This window comes from Labeo rohita, chromosome 14 (genome assembly GCF_022985175.1).
Source record: "Labeo rohita strain BAU-BD-2019 chromosome 14, IGBB_LRoh.1.0, whole genome shotgun sequence".
Lineage (NCBI taxonomy): Eukaryota > Metazoa > Chordata > Actinopteri > Cypriniformes > Cyprinidae > Labeo > Labeo rohita.
Window position 1 is genome coordinate 25,261,060 of NC_066882.1, and position 25,491 is coordinate 25,286,550.

The 25,491-nt window shown below is 36.0% G+C and overlaps 2 protein-coding genes across 2 annotated transcripts in view; both read left to right on the forward strand.

Annotated features, from left to right (window-relative positions):
* Positions 1-25,491, forward strand: part of LOC127175882 (protein diaphanous homolog 1) — a 409,358-nt gene that overhangs the window by 116,385 nt on the left and 267,482 nt on the right. The window lies entirely within an intron of this gene.
* On the forward strand, positions 939-8,959 carry trpc7b (transient receptor potential cation channel, subfamily C, member 7b). The gene is made up of 3 exons (XM_051127000.1): positions 939-1,166; positions 8,041-8,803; positions 8,939-8,959. The coding sequence occupies exons 2-3, from the start codon at positions 8,051-8,053 to the stop codon at positions 8,957-8,959; spliced, it is 774 nt and encodes a 257-aa protein (XP_050982957.1). The 5' UTR covers positions 939-1,166; positions 8,041-8,050.

Consider the following 25,491-nt stretch of genomic DNA (forward strand, 5'->3'; position numbering starts at 1 on the left):
TTGGTGGGTTTTGTGGTTAAGAATACAAAATAAGAGTGTATTTGATGCAAAGATCTACTGCCTGCATACTACCCAAATAAATCCATCAAGATGTTTTTAACATCAAACCATTGCTTCCAAATCCACAATCCATAATAACGCTTCCACCAGTGAAAGAGTTGTCTTCAGGAGAGAAATAAGCACATATCAAGTTTGTAGTTTAAATGAATTAATGACGAATTTGTTTCTCACAAACATGCACTTTTTTGCTGCACAGGATGTTAATTGATGGACTGGAGTGGTGTGGATTACTTGCGGATTATTGTGATGTTTTTATCAGCTGTTTGGACTCTCATTCTGATGGCACCCATTCACTACAGAGGATCCATTGGTGAGCAAGTGATGCAGTGCTAAATCTTTCCAAATCTGTTTGCATGAACAAACAAACTCATCTGCACCTTGGATAGTTTAAGGGTGAGTACATACAGCAATTTTTTATTTTCTAGTTAATTTTAACATTCTTTTAAGGTAATAATTGTTCAGAATGTGACTTTCAGTGAAAAGCTTTTTCAGTTTGACTGTATGATAAAGAGCAGCTCATACTCTTCATTGCATCTTCTTTTGCGTTCCACAGTAGAAATAAAGTCATACAGATGAGTAAATGTTCATCAAGTTCTCATTTGAGCTGAATGTATGTGTGCGCGCGTGTGTCACTGGGTGTGTTTTGAGGGTTAAAACTCTGATTCCACTTGTTGCTGAAGTTGCGCGACTCAGTTTCAAGAAGCCCTTTTCCTTACCAGATGCGGAGCACGAGCTCTCCCGATGTCTGACGAAGGCGAAGGGCTCCGTGCCTCCTCTTCCTCCCCCTCCCCGCCTGCCTCCCCCTCTTCCTCTCCCGCTCCTGCCGGTCAGACTCGTCTCCCTCAGCTGCCGAGACCCCTGAAGCGGCGGGCATCTGCGCCCATTCCACGCACCGACACGCGATACAGAGACGCGTCTCCCCGCGACCTGCTGGAGTTGATCGGGCGCTCACCAGCGCGTCTCGGGCGATGCTGCGCCGCGTCTCCGGTGCGCGACGGTCTCCAGAACCGCGGACAGCGGCGGCGCTCGCCGCACAGACCCGATGATGAGACGCGCAGCCCGGAGGAGTTGATCGAGACCCCGCACAGCTGCGCTCCACCTGACACGTGAGTCCAACCTTTATAACATCTTATTCCACAGCACAGGGATCTAGAAATGGACAGATCATGCAATGAGACCACTTTAAAATGTTTGTCAGGTAACCTAAAATTGTGTTTATCATAATCTATCAACCAGTTAATGGTTCAACTATAATTTAATATGACCGAATCAACTATCGAAAGTAATTTTTTAAGAATCGAATGAGATAAAATGTGTCTTTAGCGTAACAACAGCACATTTTCACTTAGAATAAACTGAATTATCAGCGGGATCGACTTGCGTATACAAAATTATTAAAATAAACACAGTTCAAAAGTTGTATTATTTATTTATTGTTGCTCTTCTGTTTTTCTATTAATCATTTGGTTTCTAATTCAATTACGTATCATTTATAGCCCCTATAATAATAATAAATTATTGTTCATAAAAATAATAAAGATGTATTTTATTTCAGTTATCGTTCTGGCGTATTATATTATATTAATTTAAAATGTATCTAATTAATGTTACTAAAGTTTTTAAAAATACAATTTTGATTTGTATTTTTTGGAGGTTTTTGGAGCAGGCGGGTGTGGCGTGCGTTTTATTTTTAATTTTAAGTTTTAATATTTGATACTTGTAACTGTTATCTGACAGATTTTTTTATTTTTTTATTTTATTTTTTGTTGTTGTTGTTGTTGTTGTTATTGTTGTTGTTGTTGTTGTTGTTAGGATTAGTCTGATTTTGAAGATATTAAGACAGAAGTTATAGAATAGTTTCCTGATCGACGCTTTCCAGTGTGGTGCGCATGCGCGGATCGCTTTTCCTTCAGAATAGTTGAGCTGGTGCAAAAAACAGGCCTGAATCACCACAGAAAGTCTTTAAATATTGATGTTTGACAGCTTGCTGTGACTTCTTTTTTATATATTGATGTTTATCTGATAATTGCCTGGATGGGTGTTGAAAGAAATAGAGGTGTGGGAAAAATGTTTATAGTATTGGTTGTGGTCTCAAGATGCTGCCTGAAGCCTGAGGTGAAAACAATAATAACCTGCCAAAATATTCAAGAGAAGCTGTCTATGTCATCATCCGAGCCGCTTCAGTGGTAATGATACTGCAGGCGGAATCAGATCTTCATTAATCTCCACATCAATCTCCAGATGAGACTTGACTTGAACATGACTGGAGCTACAGTATTTTCCAAAAAGCATTTTCAGGGTTCACACAAATAAGAAGATTCTGTCATCATTTGCTCACCTTTATGTCAGTCTGAAGCTGTCGACTATCTTCCTTGAAACACAAAAGAAGAAACTGAAGAATGTCTATTCGGAATGTTAATTCAAAGAGTTTTTACGCTCTGAAAAGTACCATAACAGTAGTAAATGCAACTTGTTTGTTATATTCAAAATCTTTTGAAGTCATACAATAGCTTTGTGAGAAACAGACCAAAATGTATATGTTTGTTTGTTTTTGTTTTTGTTTTTTTTTGTTCTTTCTGGAGCCTGGCAGTCCCTGTTCACAATATGCTTTCCTTATATGGAAAAATAATATTTACCTCCTCAGAAAATATTTATAAATAAATGAATAAATAGAAAATAATAATAATAATAATAAAACAGCCAGAAAGAGTATTTCCCCTCTCAGAAAATATAAATATATAATAAAATAGATAATACTAATACTACTACTAATAATAATTATAAACAGCCAGAAAGAATATTAATATTTACCTCATCAGAAAATATTTATAAATAAATAAATGAATAAATTGTAAAAAAAAAAAATAATTATTATTATTATATTAGAAGTACTCAACTTAAGACAGATAACATGAGGGTGATTTATGTTTGTTTGTTTGTTTTAAGGCAAATTATTATTATTATTATTATTATTATTTTAAATATGCAAAAAATGTAATAAAAAAACCATGTAAGTGAATATGACCAAATATAATAATAATAATAATAATAATAATAATAATAATAATAATAATAGTAAAATCAGACAGAAAGAATATTTTCCCTCTCAGAAAATATAAATGAATAAGTAGAAGAAAATAGTAATAGTAATAATAATAATAATAATAATAATAATAATAATAATAATAAACATTTATTGTTTATTTAGTAAAATGTAAATAATGTATATTATTATTATTATTATTATTATTAGGATAACATGAGGGTGAATTATGTTTGTTTGTTTGTTTTAAGGTGAATTATTATTATTTATTTATTTTTAAATATGTAGCTTTCATACTAAACATGGAAGTGAATATGACCAAATATATTATTATTATTATTATTATTATTATTATTATTAATCTTGGAAAAACAAATATTTTCAGATACAGAGAGTTAGAAAATATTGTTGAAATTCATAAAAATAAACATCTTAAAATATGGTTTACAGCTGGAGAATTTACTATTTTACATGAAACTAAAAGAAGAGAATCATGCAGTTTACTGGATTAATTGCTCCGTCCCATATTTCTGATTGCTTGAATAAGCCCCGCCCAACTACAAACCTATTCTAATCAATGAAAGCCATGATGGAAGAACATTACAGAAGGGTATTGCTAAAAATACTAGTCTATTACAAAGTGGACTTTATAATCCGATATGTATGTATGTCTGTGAGGTATTTTTATGCTTAGAGTATTGTAAGGTTAGATTAGCAAGTCAAATTGAATTGGAATTGAATTGTGATGGGAATCTCTCATGTGCTTCGCATGAGAAGTGCACTATGTACTGTAGGGTACTTTTGTGTGTTTTCGTTTTAAATGTAGTTTAATTTTCAGTAATTTTGTTATGTGCTTTTGCCATTTGGTTTCTAGTGTGGTTTGATAGGCGTTTTCTTCTTGCCTGGTATGAAAACAGTCACTTCCTGGTCACAGCTTCCTGTTCCTAATTTTTCCTGTTTTCCCCCTTTCATTTTTCTCTTGGTTTAAAATATCAACAGACACTGTCATTTCAAAGCGTTTGTAAAGAGGGTCATCACTTCTTTTATCTTGGTCTTTCCGCTCTGTTTCATCTGTCTTCCTCCTCTGGCTTGTAGTCTTCCTCTCTCATTGTGATTCCAGCTGCTCCTTTCATTCTTTGTGCTGATGAGGAGCAAAAAAATCCATTTCTATGCTGATGCTGGTACAAGAGAAAGATGAGAGGTGATCTACAGTACAGTAGGATGAAAGCAGAGACCAAGTTTGCATAATATTCCTTCTCTATGAGAGTGCGTGTCCATCAGCTCCGCATGCTCTTCATATAGATGGACTCATAATTCATTCCTTGTTTAAACTTCACTCGTGTTCATCTTGAGCTGCCAGATCAAACTCAAGCACATCATATGGTCATTAAAACAGCTGGGTGTCATTATTCCGGATGTGAAATATTTCCTCCTGTGCCAGTTTGATCTTCACTGTAAGTCGGGAAGTTGCTTTCAAAACATTGATCTGTTTGTTTAAGCAGCTTGAGAGGTCAGTGAGGTTGGAGCCAGTTAGTCACCACCTAGCAACCAGAACACCCTGGCAACGCAACAGGTGTTTTTTTTTTTTTTGACGTTGGATTTTAGAATTATTCATGTATTAAGCTTTGCACAAGTAAACCATGCTTATATTTTCCAGTTATTTTTGCAATTCAATTTGGTGCCACTACTAGTCCCACAGATATCGGTCACATTTATGAAGGCAAAACATATGCAAACACATGCAGTTTGTGCACCTGTAACTGTGAGAGACATATCTGGAGGATCTTGATGACCTCACACACACACTGTGCTCAGCATGGCTCTCTCTCTCTTGAGTGTGGCGCTCCTTTATGTCCCTCAGGGAAGTCGCGCTGTTTGAATGGCTTCCATTTTCAGACGCTCTTTCTGCGTTTGATGTGTCAGAGCGCTGTGTAATCTTCTTTCCGCTGTCTCTTTATCACGTCACCCTTTTATTCGTCTCTGATGAGCAGAGTGTCAGGCGACCGCTGGACCACCTGACTGACTGAACATTACTGCAAAACTACTCTACAAATGGACTTTTTCTGAAGAAATTGTGGGTGGTTGCCAAGCTGTTGCTAGAGTATTGCTAGTTAGTTGCCAGGGTGTTGCTAGGGGGTTCTTGGGTGGTTGTTAGTGTGTTCAGGGTGGTTACTGGGCAGTCTCATTGCTAGGGCATTCTCAAATAGTTGTTAGGGTGTCCTGAGTGGATGCCAGGAAGTTCTTAGGCATTCCTAAGTGGTTGCTAGGGTGTTGCTGGGAACACTCTTAGGTGGTTGCTAGGGTGTTGCTAGGGCATTCTTAGGTGGTTGTTGGGGTGTTGCTAGGGCATTCTTAAATAGTTGTTAGGGTGTCCTGAGTGGATGCCAGGAAGTTGTTAGGCATTCCTAAGTGGTTGCTAGGGTGTTGCTGGAAACACTCTTAGGTGGTTGCTAAGGTGTTGCTAGGAATTCTTAGGTGGTTGCTAGGGTGTTGCTAGGGCATTCTTAGGTAGTTGCTAGGGCATTCTTAGATAGTTGCTAGGGTGTTGCTAGGACATTCTCAGGTAATTGCTAGGTTGTTCAGAGTAGATGCCAGGACATTGTTAGGGAATTCCTAAGTGATTGCTTGTGTGTCCAGGGTGGTTGCTCAGGTGTTGCTAGGACATTCTTAGGTAGTTGCTAGGTTGTTGCTAGGGCATTCTTAGGTAGTTGCTAGGATGTTGTTAGGACATTCTCAGGTAATTGCTAGGTTGTTCAGAGTAGATGCCAGGACATTGTTAGGGAATTCCTAAGTGATTGCTTGTGTGTCCAGGGTGATTGCTAGGATGTTGCTAGGACATTCTTAGGTAGTTGCTAGGGTGTTGCTAAGGCATTCTTAGGTAGTTGCTAGGGTGTTGCTAGGGCATTCTCAGGTAATTGATAGGTTGTTCAGAATGGATGCCAGGACATTGCTTGGCATTCCTAAGTGATTTGCTAGGGTATTGCTGGGAACACTCTTAAGTGGTTTCTAGGGTGTTGCTAGGGAATTATTAGGTGGTTGCTAGGGTGTTGCTAGGGTATTCTCAGATTGTTGTTAGGGTGTCCAGAGTGGATGCCAGGACATTGCTAGGGCATTCCTAAGTGATTGCTAAGGTGTTCAGGGTAGGTACTAGGGTGCTGCTGAGACACTCTTAGGTTGTTGCTAGGGCATTCTCAGGTAGTCGCTAAGGTGTTTAGAGAAGATGCCAAGACGATGTTAGGGCATTTCTAAATGATTGCTATGATGTTCAGGGTGGTTACTAGGGCATTGCTGGGACACTCTTAGGTGTTTGCTAGGGCATTCTTAGGTGGTTTCTAGGGTATTCTCAGGTAGTTGCTAGGGTGTCCAGAATAGATCCCAGGACGTTGTTAGGGCATTCTTAAGTGACTGCTATGGTGTTCTGGGTGGTTACTAGGGCACTCTTAGGAGGTTGTTAGGGCATTCTTAAGTGGTTGTTAGGGTGTTGCTAGGACATTCATAAATCAATGCTAGAGTGTTCTGGGTGGTTACTAAGATGTTGGTGGGGCACACTTATGTGGTTGCTAGGGTATTTCTATGGTATTCTCAAATAGGGTTACGGTGTCCAGAGTGGATGCCAGGACATTGCTAGGGCATTCTTAAGTGATTGCTAGGGTGTTCAGGGTGGTTACTGGGGTGTTGCTAATACGCTCTTAGGTGTTTTTTTTTGTTTTGTTTTTTTAAGTGTTGCTAGGATATACTAGGGCACGGCTGAGACACTCTCACTTAGGTGGTTTCTAGGGAATTCTTAAGTGGTTGATAGGGTGTTCAGAATCTCTGTGATCTTCTGATCTGTACTTGTGTCTCAGGAGTTCAGTGTGCGTCTGTAGGATTTTCTCACCTGTTTTCTGCTCCAGCAGGTGAAAATGGTGCATCTGATCACTTAGTGACGCATCAGCACATTCTCCTCAATAACACACACTGGACTTAAATACTTAGAGGTTAGAGGTTTGATCACATCATAAATATAAATATGAGCAACAGCAATAGTTATGCTTGACTTAACAAACACCACTAATTAAACAACGTGTGCAGCATTTGTGTGTGTAGCCGGAATATTTTAAATCTTCTCTCTGGGGTTGTGTGTGTGTGCAAAAGCTGAGAGTGTTTTTGTTTTATAGCAGGTTTTGAGACTCGTGATTTACTGCAGTATAATATATCTTGCTCACAGAGTTTGGCAGCATTTGGAAATCAAATGCTCAGAGCAGCACAGCAGGTACCAGATGACATATTGATCTGTTCTCTGCACATGTATGTTTCATGTATTTATGTGCTTATATTTCTGTTCCTAAGCAGTTTGGGCGTGTAAAACTAGTAGCTCCTGAGTAAATGGATTTTCTCCTGAGGCGCCTTTGTACGCCTGCAATTTTAGACAAGGCTTTGATCAAGAGGGCTAAAATTGATGATTTTACAAAGAAAAATATAGCATTTGCATCCTGCAATCATCATTTTATTTATAATGTGTGGTAAATTCTTGTGTTTTTATGTCTGTAATCACACAGATTCTTATCTAGAAATGACAAAAACTGAAATGTGTGTTGAAATCATGGCAATTTCTTAGCTTTTGTTCCCGCTGTTAAACATCACGTGCCTGTCTGTGTGAGATCCATTGAAAGCACTGCAGCTCTGAGCTGATCTCTGATGTCATTGATTATTGGTCCAATCAGAGGTCACACTGTCTCATGTGGCGTGAAAGGCCAATTTAGCAACTTCTAAAGGGAGAGCTGTGATTGGCCGTTTTAGACCGTCAGTCTATTGACAAACAGTTATGGATTGAATCTCATGCTGTGCAGTGAGCAGAACAGATTGGACTAGTTAAATTAAACACACTCATTTAAGCTATTTAGCAGCAACCCTTTACAGCTAGTTTTCTCTCAGACTGTTTTCTTTGTTTTCTCCAGGTCAGAGGTCATGCATCGCAGGCACACCACCCTTCGAGAAAAGGGCCGTCGGCAGGCCATCCGAGGCCCGGCCTACATGTTCAATGAACGTGGCACTAGTCTCACGGCAGAGGAGGAGCGTTTCCTCGATGCGGCAGAGTACGGCAACATTCCCGTTGTTCGCAAGATGCTGGACGAGTCCAAAACGCTTAACTTCAACTGTGTTGACTACATGGGGCAAAACGCTCTGCAGTTAGCAGTCGGCAATGAGCACCTGGAGGTCACAGAGCTCTTGCTAAAGAAGGATGGGATGGCACGTGTTGGCGACGCACTTCTTTTGGCAATCAGCAAAGGTTACGTGCGCATCGTGGAGGCCATTTTGGCTCATCCAGCGTTCGCGGGTGGTTTGAGACTGACTTTGAGCCCACTAGAGCAGGAACTGAGGGACGATGACTTCTACGCCTACGACGAGGACGGGACACGGTTTTCGCACGATGTGACGCCAGTGATCCTGGCCGCGCACTGTCAGGAGTACGAGATCGTACACATCCTGCTGATGAAGGGTGCCAGAATCGAGCGGCCGCACGACTACTTCTGCAAGTGCTGCGAGTGCACGGAGAAGCAGAGACGCGACTCGTTCAGTCACTCCAGATCACGCATGAATGCGTACAAAGGGCTCGCTAGTGCTGCCTACCTCTCGCTGTCCAGCGAAGATCCAGTACTGACGGCGCTAGAGCTCAGCAATGAACTTGCACGACTCGCCAATATAGAGACGGAGTTTAAGGTAAGAAACAAACAAAAATGTGTCATTTTTTCAAGTATAAATCTATTTGTTTTTTTTTACAATACACATTGTTTCAAAGCACCTTTACAGAATAAACAGCTGATAATCATGACCCTGATTTTTCTGACCTGGCAGATATTTTTATTGTTTAAATAATTCAATTCAATTCAATTCAAATTTATTTGTATAGCGCTTTTCACGATACATATCGTTGCAAAGCAGCTTTACACCAAATTGACATTTTTACAATATATGTAGTAGTAGCTTGATGTACATATGGCAGAGATGTGTGGTAAAGATCAATTAATGACGTAATCAAACAGACAAAGAACACTATAAATTAGTAGCAGAATTCGGTAATGCTGTATGTTTTCAGGGTTGGCATCATCTGAAGTCCTCTGTGGGGTTGGCATCATCTCTTCTTAAGTGTTCTGGATCCACACTGGAGCTTGTGAATTCCTAGTTACCATGGGATGTCAATCCCATGGCAGAAACAGAGAACAAATAGGAACATAATTAGCGTAGCTGCTGTTCAAACTAAGAAAAGGAAGGTTTGTTAAACCAGAGCTAAAAGATTAATAATGAACATTTGATCAGATATAGCTGCAGGAAAAGTTTGAGATGCATTATTTGAATGCTTGGCTAAAAAGATGCGTCTTTAATCTAGATTTAAACAGAGACAGTGTGTCTGAACGCCGAACGTTATCAGGAAGGCTGTTCCAGAGTTTGGGTGCCAAATGTGAAAAAGATCTACCTCCTTTAGTGGACTTTGCTATTCTAGGTACTACCAACAGTCCAGAGTTTTGCGACCTTAGGGAGCGTGATGGATTGTAGCGTGGTAGAATACTAGTTAGGTACGCAGGAGCTAAACCGTTAAGTGCCTTATAGGTAAGAAGTGCTATTTTGTAGCTGATGCGGAACCTAATAGGTAGCCAGTGCAGAGACTTTAAAATTGGGGTAATATGATCATATTTTCTTGACCTGGTAATGACTCTAGCAGCTGCATTTTGGACTATCTGTAGCTTGTTTATTGAAGATGCAGGACAACCACCTAGTAGTGCATTACAATAGTCCAGTCTAGAGGTCATGAATGCGTGAACTAGCTTTTCTGCATTAGAAACAGGTAACATGTTTCGCAGCTTGGCAATGTTTCTAAGATGGAAGAATGCTGTTTTTGTAACATGAGAAATATGATTTTCAAAAGACAAGTTGCTGGAAGTAACAGTACATCCGTCTAGTTGTAAATTGTAAGTCAAAAGATTCTGTGTATTGTTTTTAGGTCCAATAAGTAATATCTCTGTCTTATCTGAATTTAATAGCAGAAAATTGTTGGTCATCCAATCTTTTACATTTTTAACACACTCTGTTAACTTCGATAATTCAGAAGTTTCATCTGGTCTTGTTGAGATATATAGTTGAGTATCATCAGCATAACAATGGAAACTAATCCCGTGTTTTCTAATAATATTACCAAGGGGCAGCAAGTATATTGAAAATAGTAGAGGACCTAGAACAGATCCTTGTGGCACTCCATACTTTACTGGTGATAACTGAGATGACTCCCCATTTAAATAAACAAAGTGGTAGCGATCAGACAGGTAGGATCTAAACCATTTTAAAGCCTGCCCTTGGATACCTGCATAATTTTGTAGTCGATCTATTAGTATGTCATGATCTATTGTGTCGAACGCAGCACTAAGATCAAGTAAAACTAGCAATGAGATGCAGCCTTGGTCTGATGCAAGAAGCAAGTCATTAGTGATTTTAACAAGTGCAGTTTCTGTGCTGTGATGGGGCCTGAAACCTGACTGAAATTCTTCATAGATATCATTTTTTTGCAAGAATGAGCACAGTTGAGCAGATATAACTTTCTCAAAAATTTTAGACATAAATGGAAGATTAGAAATGGGTCTATAATAAATAAATACATAATTTTTTGTTTGTTTGTTTGTTAGGAATGTATTTTTTTATTTTTATTTTTTATAGATATTTGTAATGGAAACGGTAGAAATACCAAATGAGACTTTGAGACTTTTTATTATTTCTAAAAGCAATAATCTCAGCACTAGGTTTCCTGTAATTGTGCATCAGACCTGCACATGGTCAGAAAGAATTTAGCACGAAAGTGGTATAATTTTAGCAGTTTTCTTGATCTATCTGGTGTGAATTGCTCTCTTAAGGTGATATCACAGCATCTCAGCGGGTTTGAGGTCAGGACTCTGATTGCTTCACTCTAGACAGTCTGTTTTCTTCTGTTTAAGGGACATATGATGTTATTTTCCAAGATTATTATTTGGTGTATTGTGTGTAATACAATATGTTAGCATGCTTTAATGTTCAAAAAACACATTATTTTTCACATAATGTACATTATTGCCGCTCCTCTATGCCCAGTCTTTCTAAAACCCGTCGATTTCTACAAAGACCCTCTTTCCGGAAAGCTCAGTATGCTCTGACTGGCCAGCTGACCCAGTGTGTTGTGATTGCCCAACATTTAAAGTGTGTTAGAATGTAACAGCTCTTATCATAATCGCAAGCTTCTGCTTCAAAAGCAATTATAAAGGCAGTTAATAATGTCATCAGTTTTACCTTATCAGTTTGAGCCTGAGTCAGATAAATCTGAAAATGCAGATGACCAAGCCAATTAATTGAAGCCAACTATGTAACAACGGCCTGAGCAAAATGAATCAGAATTACGACAAACAATGCGTGTTACTCTTCACATCACCAAACTATACACTTGAACAGTCAGTAGTGAATAAAACATACTCACAGGCTCTGATTTAGAAGCACCAGATTGTCCTAGCAAAGTTGGAATTGCCCAATTTTTTTAAGAAAAAGCCTTTGTGCACAGCCGGCCTTTTACTCTCCCAGGTTCAGGAAACTGTCCTCAGTAAAATGCGCTGCACACACTCACACAGTTCGGTTGTATTATTCTGGAACAGTGTTGTAAATAAATTTCAACCACTTATTCCTATTTGCGTCCACTTTCGGAAGGCCAAATAAAGTGTTTTTGTATTCGCAAAGAAACACACAGCATCTCCATAACATGCCTTCTTTCTTTGTGTATACATTTGGGCAATATTATGCAAATATTTCCACATAGTGGCGTATGTATGTGTAGGAGAATTTTCAGCTGGTGGGGATCAACCTTGTGATTTAAATACAAAAAAATCCTTTTGTTTAAGTTCCTAACTTTAAGCTTTGTGACTATATGCACAAACAGCTCCATAACACACTAAAGAAAAGTTGAAAATGCATTGCATGACCTATTTAAAGTTAATCTGTTGTGGATTTAGTCTTGTGTTTTGGGTTGTTTTCCCACTTCTGTTGTGTGTCATTTGGTGGTTAGATGGCCTACTGATTAATGTCGACTCTCATTATGGTGTGCTGTTAAACCTTAAAATTAATTTTTTGTTGACGATAACAAGATGTCCAGGACCTGAGGCACTATGTGTGTTTTTCACGACCTGTTGTGTGATGTTTTGAAATTTTTAGTTGGAGGCATGGTTCATATCAAGCATTGCTTCTGGTTAATAGCAAGTGTTTTTATAAGGTATGGCGACTCTAACCAACTCTAACTCCAATCTCTATAATTCACCTAAATAAAATTAGAATATCAGCTTAATGTAAATCTATAAACTTAATATAAGTACTATTTATTATTCTTTTTAATACATAAAAAAAAATATTTATTTTAAAATTCATTTTTTAATATATATTATAATATATTACATTATATACACACTATTATTATTATTATAGGCATCTTAGAAGTTATAATAGAAGTAATATAAAGGAGAAATGGGGAAGAAAAAAGTGCTTAACTGATGTAAAGTGAAATCTATATTTAAATATTGCCGCAATCCAATAAACTTTCTTCATCCAAAGTCATTTTCCGTCCTTTTAACTTACGAGTCAAATATGTTGACAGGTTTTGTGTGATTCACTCATTGAAGCACTTACAATACAGTTCCATCCACTAAAATTGGCACCCTTGGTAAATATGAGCAAAGGTAGCTGTGAAAATAAATCTGCATTGTTTGTCTTTTTTTATATTTTCTTCAAAAATGTCTCACTGAAGTAAAATAATTCAAAGTAGGGGGAAAATCTCATTATGAAATAAATTGTTTTTCTCCAATGCATGTTGGCCACAATTATTGGCACCCCTAGAAATTCTTATGAGAAGTATATTACCATTGATATTTACATTTTTTAACACCCCAGGGTGATTAGAGCATGAAATTTACATTTACATTACTAGAGCATCATATTTACATTTTTTTTAACACACCAGGGTGACTAGAGCATGAAATTGTCCAGCCATAACTTCCTGTTCCACAGGATTATAAATATTAGGAACACAAAGGCCAAATTGCCTTAATCATCCATCACAAGAAGTAAAACCAAAGAACACAGTTCTGATGTGCAGAACAAGCTTGTTGAGCTTCACAAAATAGAAAATTGCTGTAATAAAATAGTAAAAAAAAATCCAATTTCCACCGTCAGGCCAATAATTAAGAAGTTCCAATCAACTAAAGATGTTACAAATCTGCCTGGAAGAGGATGTGTATATCATCATATCATCCTATATCATCCTAGTGCACGGTGAGGAGGAGAATTTGAGTGGCCAAAGACTTTCCAAGGATCACAACTGGAGATTTGCAGAGGCTAGTTGAGTCTTGGATCAGAAAGCCTAAACAAAAAAATAACAAACAGCCCCTACATCAGTACATGTTGTTCGGGAGGGAATCTGAAAGATTTGGAGTGATTCTGTATGAAGGAATAGTCTCTGATCTCTTGTCAGGTGTTCTCCAAACTCATCAGACATAATAGGAGAAAACTCAGAGCTGTTATCTTGGGAAAAGAACGTTGCAGTAAATGGGTGCCAATAATTGTGGCCAATGTGAACTAGAGAAAAACATTTATTTCTTAATGAGATTTTGACCCCACTTTCAATTGTTTTGCTTCAATGACATTTTTGAATTTTTTTGAAATTTTGAATGAATGATCAAAAGGATAAACCATGCATTATAAACCAGCCACATTTGCTCATATTTACCAAAGGTGCCAATATTATTGGAGGGCACTGTACATACAGATCTGTAGTGTTGGGTTCGAGTCCACCTAAGTCGAGTCTGAGTCTTTAACCAATCGAGTCTGAGTCCAAAATGGGCCAAGTCGGACTGAGTCCAAGGAAATAGTACTGTTTGTCAGTATCTTAAAGGGGTCATCGGATGCTAAGTTCACTTTTACATGCTGTTTGAACATTAATATGTGTTGGCAGTGCATGTACAAATCTACCCTGTAATGGTAAAAATCCATGCGTCCCACCGACAGAGGCCGCTCCCGTGATAGTTGATTGACATGAGCGTCTTACCTCAGATCAGTTGTAACAGTCCAACCTCCATGTTTTGATGCGGGAGCAGGGATGTAAGTTAGACAAGAATTGAGCGATTGAGGTGTTGTGTTGCTGGATGTAATAATGAACGTAGTGGTGGTCATTTATTTTTTTATGAATCTATCACATTTCCTAATAATGTGCTAGATAGCAATTTTAGCGGCTAAATGCGGCTAAATGCAACTAAGGTAAACAGGCTCATCACTCCACAGAGAGACTTGGGGCAAGCGGGGCGAGCAGAGCTCATTTGCATTTAAAGCAGCCTTGACCAGAACAGGATGATTTTTGCAGAGCTGATTTTGGCAAGGTAAAAAGGGTGTTGTTTTACACTACCATTGAAAATTTTTAACCAAAGTATATTATAGACTTTTCATTAAGACCCTAAAGAATCATATCATATCAACTTGTGGAAAATGGGCATTTGATGACCGCTTTAACATTGTTTTAACCCAGGGGTGCCCAAACTCAGTCCTGGAGGGCCGAGTTTAGCTCCAGCCCCAATTAGACACACCTGAACCAGCTAATTAAGCTCTAAGTAGACATACTAGAAACTCCCTGGCAGGTGTGTTAAGGCAAGTTGGACCTACATCAGGGACCAGGACCGAGTTTGGGTGCCCCTGTTTTTAACCTTTACAACTAAAAACGCAATGTCAGTTGAAATGTAAGGTAAAGCAAACCTATACTGGGTTTTGCCATTTTGATTTTCGATTTCACATCTCATAATTAATGTCCTGCTCTGCATAGCAAACTTAAAGTCATGTAATAGAAGTTATGGCTGACTTATGTCTTGTGACATATTTCAGAGTTTTAGAATGTGAAAAAGTATAGGACGGGACTTCACTTTATTCATCGCTATAGTAAATGTATAAACTCAAAGGTGGGGGTTAAGGAGTAGGTATCTTGGGACCTTAAGAGCATAAAATGCACCTCTTATCTCTGATTGTGGCTGTGTGTGTTTTGGGTTGGATATGACAATTTGTTAGACCTTAGAGAGGGCATTTTGAATTTTTTTTTCTTGGATGAAAATGAGGCTGTGAGGGATAAACCTAATCTTTATAAAAGCCCTACATGTACTTTCCGTAAGTCATAGCCAACTCACACCTGTTTTATTTTTGAATGTAATATAGTTTCATTAATTACAATAAATTACATTGTGTAAGGAATAATTGAAGACGGGCCATTGAATTATTCGAAAATAATGCACACCCAAGGTGGTTTTGGACCCATAAAAACCATTGCAAAGATTTTAGAAAAAACTATTTTTCTTTGAAGCTAGAAACTGCCATCGTGTTTAAAAATAATAATAATTTCAATAAAGAAACAACTAATAAACTAATGTAAGTAAAACATTTTCAAGCTTAGTGAAGGCAAGTAAACACTCCAAGTATTACAAGCAAAAGGATAATTAAATATATTAATCAAAAATACAAATGAAATGGTATTTATAAAAAATATAATCTTTTTAAAAATAGAATTTTTAGTTATTTAAAGTTTTTCAGATAGGTCTATCTAATGGCTATTACAGAAATAACCTACTACAGACATTTCATGAAGTAATAAATGTAAAAATAAAACACTGTAAAATCTTCACTGTATACATTAAAGATAATTTGGAGTGATTTTCTCTTTTTCTTTTGTTTGATTAACATTTATGATGCACAGATCAACTATTTTGACGAATCATATATTATTTTTCCCAACTGTTCAGGTTTACTTAGGACAAAACCCACTGCATTTATATACATAGTCTCCAAGACGAGCATTCGAGAGAGTGAGAGGCGCATTCTGTGAGAGCACTTTGAGTGTGTGTGCACATAAACCCGTCAGCTTTCAAGTAGCCCACTGGACTTAAAATCACATGCAAATATCACTTTCGTGATAATGCATTGAGTCCGAGTCAAGTCTGAATAAAAATGCATCCGAGTACGTGACAAGTCTGAGTCCGCTAAACATTGTACTTGAGACCGGACTCAAGTATGAGTACGATTCCGAGTACCCCAACTCTACAGATCTGCGTATAGAGTGGTTTGATGTTAGATAAGGAAAGATAGCAAAAAACACTCAATATAAATAATGAGAGTATTTCATAACCATATCTCATCGTCCCAAACTACATTGGAGCAGCAGCAACGCTGAATCTTCAGGCAATACAATCAGCTCTCACTGTATGAGAGCAATGAATAACAGCATGTGTGTCTGTGAGAAATGGAGCAGGAAACAGTCAGATAATGTACTCTGAGTTTGATATTTGGGCCCGTGGCTTTCACTACTTACATACGGACGTCCTGACCTGGAGAAGATGAGAAACCAGTGAAAAGAAACAGAAAATCTCTGTGTGTGTCATATTTTTATGCATATTAAAGTCTCAACTTATCTACTAAATTAATGTAAGATACATTTCATGCACTCCATGTTTTATTTAATCAGCTCCTTAGTAGGTAGTTCCCTATACAGACAGCTGACTAGAGCTGGATGTGTGTGAGGATCAGGTGTGAGTGTGTGTTTTGTCAGGGCTCAGATGGTGGCGTGTGCGTCCACTACACAACTGTAAATTAAAGTGTTCTTCACACAGGAGTGTGTGTAATTAACTATAGCCCATCTCTCTAGGGTTCTCTGAGTGTGTGTGTATTTGAATGTTAATTCGCATGTCCAGTGTTTCAGTAAAGCGTCCACACGTTCAGCAGAGCAGCATCTATTTCCTAGCACACACTGCTCACTAATGAGTGTGAGTCTAATCCATCTGACGGCCGAATCCCGCTGGACTCCTCGGGGATCAGATCCGTCTGTGGCCCGAATCAGTCCTCCTCTAGAGTCGCCTGACAGCGTGCTGCACACCACATGCATTCTGTTCATGTATAAAATAAGATATTTAATGTAGTTTTGTCCAGCATTGGATTCAATATTTTTGTAGTTTCATTCTCATCAATTTAATGCATATTACATGCAAATTCGACTATATATATATATATTTTTTTTTTTTAAGATTTCTCAGGGGTTTTTTTATACATACTTTATGTAACAGTAATATACTATTCTATACAGCAGGTAAAATAAGTATTGAACACATATCCATTTTTCCTGGTAAATATATTTCTAAAGGTGCTGTTGACATGAAATTTTCAACAGATGTTGACAACAACCCAAGCAATCCATACATACAAATATAACAAATCAAATAATTTCAGAAGTTTAAGTTATGTGTAATGAAATGTAATGACACAAGGAAAAAATATTGAACTACTGAAACTTATTTAAAACTTCGTACAAAATCCTTTGTCAGTAATGACAGCTTCAAGACGCCTCCTGTATGGAGAAACCAGTCGCATGCATTGTTCAGCTGTGATTTTGGCCCATTCTTCCACAGATTCTTCAAACCTTGAAGATTCTGTGGGCCTCTTTTATGAACTTTGATCTTTAGTTCTTATTTTCTTTTGGATTCAAGTCGGGTGATTGGCTGGGCCATTCTAGCAGCTTTATTTTCTATTTCTGAAACCAACTGAGAGTTTCCTTGGCTGTGTTTGGGATCATTGTCTTGCTGAAATGTCCACCCTTGTTTCATCTTCATCATCCCGGTACAGTAGGTGTTTGGACTGAACCAGCTAATGTTAATTTCCACTGACAAGGGGAAGAATTGCTTTCTAATTACTGAAAGATTTCGGGATTACAGCCTTTATTACAGGCTATTTAGTTATTTAGAAAAAAAGTAATCTATAAACTAATATTCTAAGTTTTTTTTTTTTTTTTTAAGTTTTGTTTTGTTTTGTAGGTACAATATCTAAAATGACTGAAATAAGGTGCATTTACTTCAGAAGAAACACTGCATAAATATTAAAATTTGTTTTTATATATCATATGTGTCTTTGAGTGTTTTACTGCACTGACAAATTTTTATCCACTTGTTTTCAGTATAAACAAGTTAAAAATAAGCAACAGCGAGACCAATGAAAACAAGTCTTGTAAAGTGTTGCTTTTCAATTAAATGTATCATTTCAAGTATTTTTTAACATTTTAACTATAAAAAAAAAGAAAAAGAAACTTATATTTTTGGTGTAAACCTTGTGTTTTGATGATATTTTTGCCTGGTTTTGTATCTCATGCTGATTTCAAGTTTCCATCTGACTAGACTGTCTGACACTTTGAATTTGGACAAATGTATAAACTAATATTCTAAGTAATTATAATTAAAATAAATGGCTGGCATTTAATTATTGGCTGGCAATAAATAAATAAATAAATGCAAGTTGTCACAGAGAGACTGATTTTAAAAGAATACCTTCATAGATTTTTTTTTTTTTTAATTATTTTTATTAATTGTATTACAGGCCAAACGATAACATTATTTAGGGGGAAAAAAGTAATATGAACTAATATTCTAATTTAAACAATAAAATAAATAAATAAATAAAATTGTCGCAATAAGAAGCTGCTCATTTTCACAGATTTAAGCTGGTATGACTCTTTAGGGTCTGCAAAATACTTAAATACTTGAAATTTCTCAATTGTCGTGTAAAACAACACCTTTTTACCTTGTCAAAAACAACTCTGTTCACAGCATTTCGGTACATGTCTCTTTAAATGTTAAAGCGTTAGTTCCAAGGGCATAGTTTTGGATTGAACATCGAGGGGGTTAAAGTGTGAACTCTTTTAGTAGAGTCCTGGGGTCATGCTTCAACTTTCAACTGTTCAACTTTGTACTTGCTAGTTTTGGTTATTGTGTCCCCCCCAACCCTCACAAACTATGCCCCTGGTTAGTTCACCCAAAAATGAAAATTCTGTCATTACTCACCCTCATGTTGTTCGAAACCATCAACATCATCTTCGGAACACAATTTAACATATTTTTGATGAAATCCAAAAGGTATCTGACCCTCCCATAGACATCAAGGATACTACTACCACATTTGAGGCTCAGAAAAGTACCAAGATGAACGGCAAAGTAGTCCATGTGACATCAGTGCTTCAACTGTAATTTTCTAAAACTATGAGAATACTTTTTGTGCACAAAGAAAACAAAAGTACTGACTTTATTCCACATATTCGTCTCTACTATAGGTCACTTGTGGACCAGCGTTCACGAGAGTACCCCAACACATGCGTGTGCCAGCGCTGCATGTAAACAAGGCACAGCGCATGTGCTCAACGTCATAACGGCATACGCATGCATTGGGGTTATGCATTGTACACTTATGAATGCGTGCCCACAAGTGCTGCAGTAGTTATTTTTGTTCTCTTTGCACACAAAAAGTATTCTGATAGCTTCGTAAAATTACTGATGTCACATGGACTATTTTGTCAATCATCTTGGTACTTTTCTGGGGACATGGTAGTACCCTTGCTATCTATGAGAGGGTCAGAGACCTCTCGGATTTCATTAAAAATATCTTAAATTGTGTTCCAAAGAAGAAAGAAGGTCTTACAGGTTTGGAACAACATTAGGGCGAGTAATTAATGACAGAATTTTCATTTTTGTGTGAACTAACCCTTTAATGAGCTACTGCTCACCCCATCCCCTTTTTTGTGTGTATTTGGTGGTGCATTACCATCAAAAACAAACTAATGTACTGCATCCTCAATGACTCTGATGTTGGGAGAAAACAAAGACTCTTATTTTCACTTTTACATCCAACTACAAAACACCCGTATTGCTTACGAGACATTGTTGTCGCAACAGCTGCTCAAGTGCCGAGAAAATGGAATATTAGCGCTCGTGGGCGGGGCCTAACCAGTTTGACATCATACTGTTAAAAAAAATCGAAATGATCAAATGCAAACACCTTGTCAAAGAAATGTTGCACCCAGTGTCCCCTTTAAAAAAATACCTGAAGTAAGACAGATGTAATACAAAAAAAAGTTTTTAATCTATTATTAATTACTAAAAGTTTTCAGACAGAAAATAAATTTATAAAGTCTCAATTTGAGACTGATTACAAATTAAAAATTGCTGGCATTCACAGTCGCATTTTAGCAGAATGAATGCATTCATTTCCAGCATTCTTTGCTGGATTGCATTCGCAGCCGCAGGGATCATTTGGAGCCTGTGGCTCCTGAAACGAGTCCCGTCACGTCTCTAATGAACATTCCTCCGAAGCCTGAAGTAATCCTCCGTCTCAAATGGAGACAAACAGGAGGATTCCATCAGCTGAAGACTCAGCATCCATCTCATCACCACGGGCAACAGATGTGATGTTACCGGTGGCAACGGTGGTCACATGACAAGGGGAATGCCAAAAGGCATGGTTCACTGAATGCCATGAAGCCACGCGATGCTTTTGCTCCTTGATGATTTGTCTGCAGCCTGTTTAAGGCAGATAAAAACCTGAGTTTGTTTTCATCGGACACTAATATAGATGGCACTTCTGAAGATGAAACGATCTGTGCACCCATATGGTCCTTAAATATGGAGCACTTCAGCAGGAATTAGCTCAGAGACGTACCGGCGTCTGACCGCCGCACAAAACCTGACAGAGTTTATATGAGGTCGGGGAGTAAAACCCTCTTTACAATGAGGAAAGAAGCAAAGAATGATTGGATTTGACAAACCAATCCACCACCAGCCTGCACTGCATTCATCGCTGCAGATTTAAGATGATAGCGCAGAAGCTACAGATTTTCATCGTATTAACAGGCCTAATGTAACTTATGCCTGTTATTATTGTTGACTTTCATTAAAACCATAAAAAACAAATCAATAAATTGAAAACTGAACACTAACCCTTGAACTGTCACCATCCCCTCTGTGGGACGCCTAAGTTTACTTCACCATTTTACAAATAAATCCAGATCTCATCATGACAAACTATATATCGTTGGGAAGGTCTAAGACTCCTAAATAAATATTTTGCCACTCTTTTGTGTTACAAATTATGTAGGAAAAGTAATAGATTAATTAATGAAAATCTACATCATAACAGGAGATCTGACCTTTGTCACAAAAAGACTTTCTTCGTTGCCTTTTTCCCTATCACGCAATAGAAATCTTAAGAAATGATATATCAACTGAAAACTTAAAATCTCAAAATTCATCCTTTGAAAACCATTTTAAAATCAGACATTGCATTTCCATGGAAATTGTACATCAAAATCATATTACAAAATGTTTTCGTTCATGAATTATAAAAAATTAACTTTGGATAGTAAAAGGGTTAAGTAAATAAAATAGTTTTAAAAAATGTTTAGATAATATATATATATATATATATATATATATATATATGAATGTATTTTATTTCAGCTAACTGCCAAGGCAACATCGAAGTTTCATTTAGTTAACTTCAAGTACTAAAATACTTACAATAATAAAAATACAAATAAATATTTTACAAAATAGCAATTATAGAAATGGCAAAACACTAGTTTATTCTTTATAGATTTTATCTTAATATATAAGTGAAAGTAATATATGCTTATAATATATAAAAATGATTTTGTATAATTTTAGAGTTTTAATTGAATATTTTTCATATATTTTATGTTCATATATATTTCTCCATACAAGAGGTGTCTTAAAGCTGTCATTACCAACAAAGACTTTTGTACAAAGTATTAAATAAATGTCAGTAGTTAAATACTTTTTCCCCATGTTATTCCATTTTATTAACTTAACTTAATGTCTGAAACTATTTGTTTTGTTTTATTTGTATGTATGGATTGCTTGGGTTGATCGACATCTGGTGAAATCTCATGTCAACAGCACCTTTAGAAATATATTTACCAGGAAAAATGGTGATAAGTTCAATACTTAATTTACCTGCTGTATTAAGGTTAGTTCATGTTAATTTCAACTTTTACTATGCATTATAAAAAAATAAAAGTTATTATAATAATGGCATTATAATAGTGCGTTGTCAGCTAACATGGGCAAACAACAAACGACTGTATTTTTATTAAGTAATGTTAACAAAGATGAATAAATAGTGTAATACATGTATTACATTAACTAACATTAATTAATGGAACGTTATTGTAAAGTGGTTTAAACTTTATTTTCCTTGTTACAGTGTAATTATACATTTAAGCACTGAGTAATAATAGTTAACTACATACTACATGTGTAAGGTTAGGATAAGGGTTTGGTATAGGGTTAGTTGCATGTAATTATGCATAATTTATTGTTGCATACAAATTAACATTTTATGTGTCACTTTCTTACTTTAGACATTTAATTTCTAAAAATTAATTTTTAAACAGTTTTTTTTTTTTTTTTTTTAAACAGTTCAAATAATGAGCAGCTGTTCATTGTGACAACTTACCCCATACATTTTTCAAATGTTGTTCAAATGTAGCTGTGAATGCCAACCATTTTTTAAAAATTATTATTAACAACTTAGAATAATTTCACATTCTACATTTCTTGCTATGCCTTTTTATTATGTTTAAGCATTCACTGGGGTAAAAAGCATGACCTGTTCTCAATCTCAAACATGACTGATTGTGTTTAATACATATTAGTGAACCCAAGGGTGATTCTTTGCTAAGTTACAGTTGTGAAACAGTCTGTAATTGAACATCACTGTGATTAATTATATTAATATGAAGTACGTGTGACACTGAGGCTTTAATGGAAAAATCCATATTGGAATTACATTCATATACTGAAGGCTGAAACCATTTGTGTTTTATGACAGAAAGAAGAGAAACCAAATTGCCATTGTGGGAAAATAGAAGGACTTAAACAGAAAATCCCTTTATATTTAGAAATTAGACTCACCAATGGGTTTGTGTTTACAGTAATGCAGTTAAAGCTAATAAACTAGAAATGTGAAGTTTGCATTTGGTAAAAGCATCAACATGAATTGTTCTGTACAAAAAAATGTGTTATTTGAGTTGTAAAGTGTCTAAGATCATCAAAATACTTTTCTATGAGAATAATTAGTGATTTGTGGTGATTTGTTACTGATGTTTTTTCAGTTTGGTGGACTTGTATGTAAACGCCTCTGATTTTCAGTGTTTTGACTTTGGTTTTGCGGTTATTCTTTCATCATAGACTTTCACTGTCAGTGTATCACTGTAAGGAGTCTAAATGATTTTCTGTGGTAATCGACAATGTGTCACAGATACTGTCCGTAGAGCTTAACTTGTATTAAACTGGAATATTCCTATAATGTGATTTAAAAACTTCAGATGGGAGAGTATCAGATATCTAATTGTATGTGTGTGTGTGTTGTGTGTGTGTGTGTGTGTGTTGAGGCAGTGTTCATGTTAGTTGGGTTGTTCAAACTCATAATGTCTTTCTCATCCCTCAGCAAGACTGATTTCTTCACAAGAGACCAGTGAAAAGGGCAAATCTGCTAGATCAGCTGGCTATCAGTCATTTGAAACACACACACAAAATACACATACACACCTCGGGCAGGTCGGGCTTGTGGGAGTATGTGAAAGGGGATCATTTTCATCATCTGACATTTTCATATCCACTCCATCATCATATGCTAAACAGCCTGAGCAGCTATTAGAAAGAGCTGTCTAGTAAACAAATCACAAAGAAAAGTGGGCTCAGACATCACTATCTAGAAGATCAGTTATACTTGTTTGCATATTCGTATGTCATTTGATTTTTTGTTCTTATCAATAAACAAATATTAGTAGGAATGTAGATGCAAGCAACAATTACAGAGATGAACATTGACATGAATATAGTTTATTTGGTAACACTTTACAATAGGGTGTCATTTGTTAGCATTAGTTAATGTATTAACTAAGATGAACAAACCCTACATTACACTATTTATTAATTAATGTTAGTTCATGAAAATACAGTCATTCATTGCTAGTTTGTGTTAATTCGCAGTGCATTAACTAATGTTAACAAACACAACTTGAGATTTTAATAATGTATTAGTAAATGCTGAAGTTAAGATTAACTAAGATTAAATTCTGTAGAAATATTGTTCATTCTTAGTTCAAGTTAACTAATGAATCTTATTGTAAAGTTACCATTTGTTCATCACTACACCTCTATTGGTGAATGGATCGGAGCTAGTTTTGTCAAAGATTGGACAAAGTTTGTGTACTAAAATGCTGAAAAGATGCATGCATTATGATTTTAGTAAGTTTTTCCAAAGATTTAGTGATTTTTAGACATGGTTATGCATTTTGGGAAGTTTGTGATGCTATCTGTCTGGATTTGTTCAATCAGGACATTGTTAGAAACTACAGAGAGCAAGTTGCATGTAATATATATATTAAGTTTTGTAAATACATGACGTGTTTTTTTTTTTTTTTAAAGTCTCTTCTACTCACCAAGCCTGAATTTATTTGATCCAAAGTACAGCAAAAACAGTAAAATGTTGAAATATTTGTATTATTTAAAACAACTGTTTTCTATTTGAGTATATTTTTAAATTGTATTTATTCCTGTGATTTCAAAGCTGAATTTTTAGCATCACTACTCCAGTCACATGATCCTTCAAAAATAATTCTAATATTTCTAAATTTTCAGGTTTCTTTGATGAAAAGAAAGTTCAGAAGAACCGCATTTATCTGGAATAGAAATCTTTTGTAACATTATAAATGTCTTTATCATCACTTTTGATCAAATTTATTAAACTGTTTCAAATAGTGATAATAATAATAATAATAATAATAATAATAATAATAATAATACATTTTTAACAGCAAATCGGCATATTATAATGACTTCTGAAGGATCACTTGACACTGAAAACTGGAGTAATGATGCTGAAAATTTAGCTTTGATCACAGGAATAAATTACATTTTAAAATATATTCAGATAGAAAGCAGTTGTTTTAAATAGTAAAAATATTTCACAATATTACTGCTTTTGCTGTAATGCTTGGTGAGCAGATGAGACTTCTTTAAAAAAACATTAAAAATCCTACTGTCCAAAAACTTTTGACTGGTAGTGTAAGACAAGTATATATATATATATATATATATATATATATATATATATATATATATATATATATATATATATATATATATATATATATATATATATATATATATATTGTCAGTTAAAATATTTAAAAATCCTTAAAATGACAAATTGACTTCTTAAGACTTCACAAGATTTGTTTTCATTGGTCACATGTTATCGCTTGTTTTAAACTTGTTTATACTGAAAGTGAATAAAAATCTGCCAATGCAGTAAAACACTCAAGTACACTCAGAGACACATACAATCTATAAAAACAAGTCTTAAAGTGGTGCTATTATGTTTTTTCACTTTTTGAATTTTGGTCAGTGTGTGGTGTGTATCTTTGGGCATAAAGATCTACAAAGTTACAAATCTCAAAGTCCACTCCAAAGGGAGATATTTCGTTT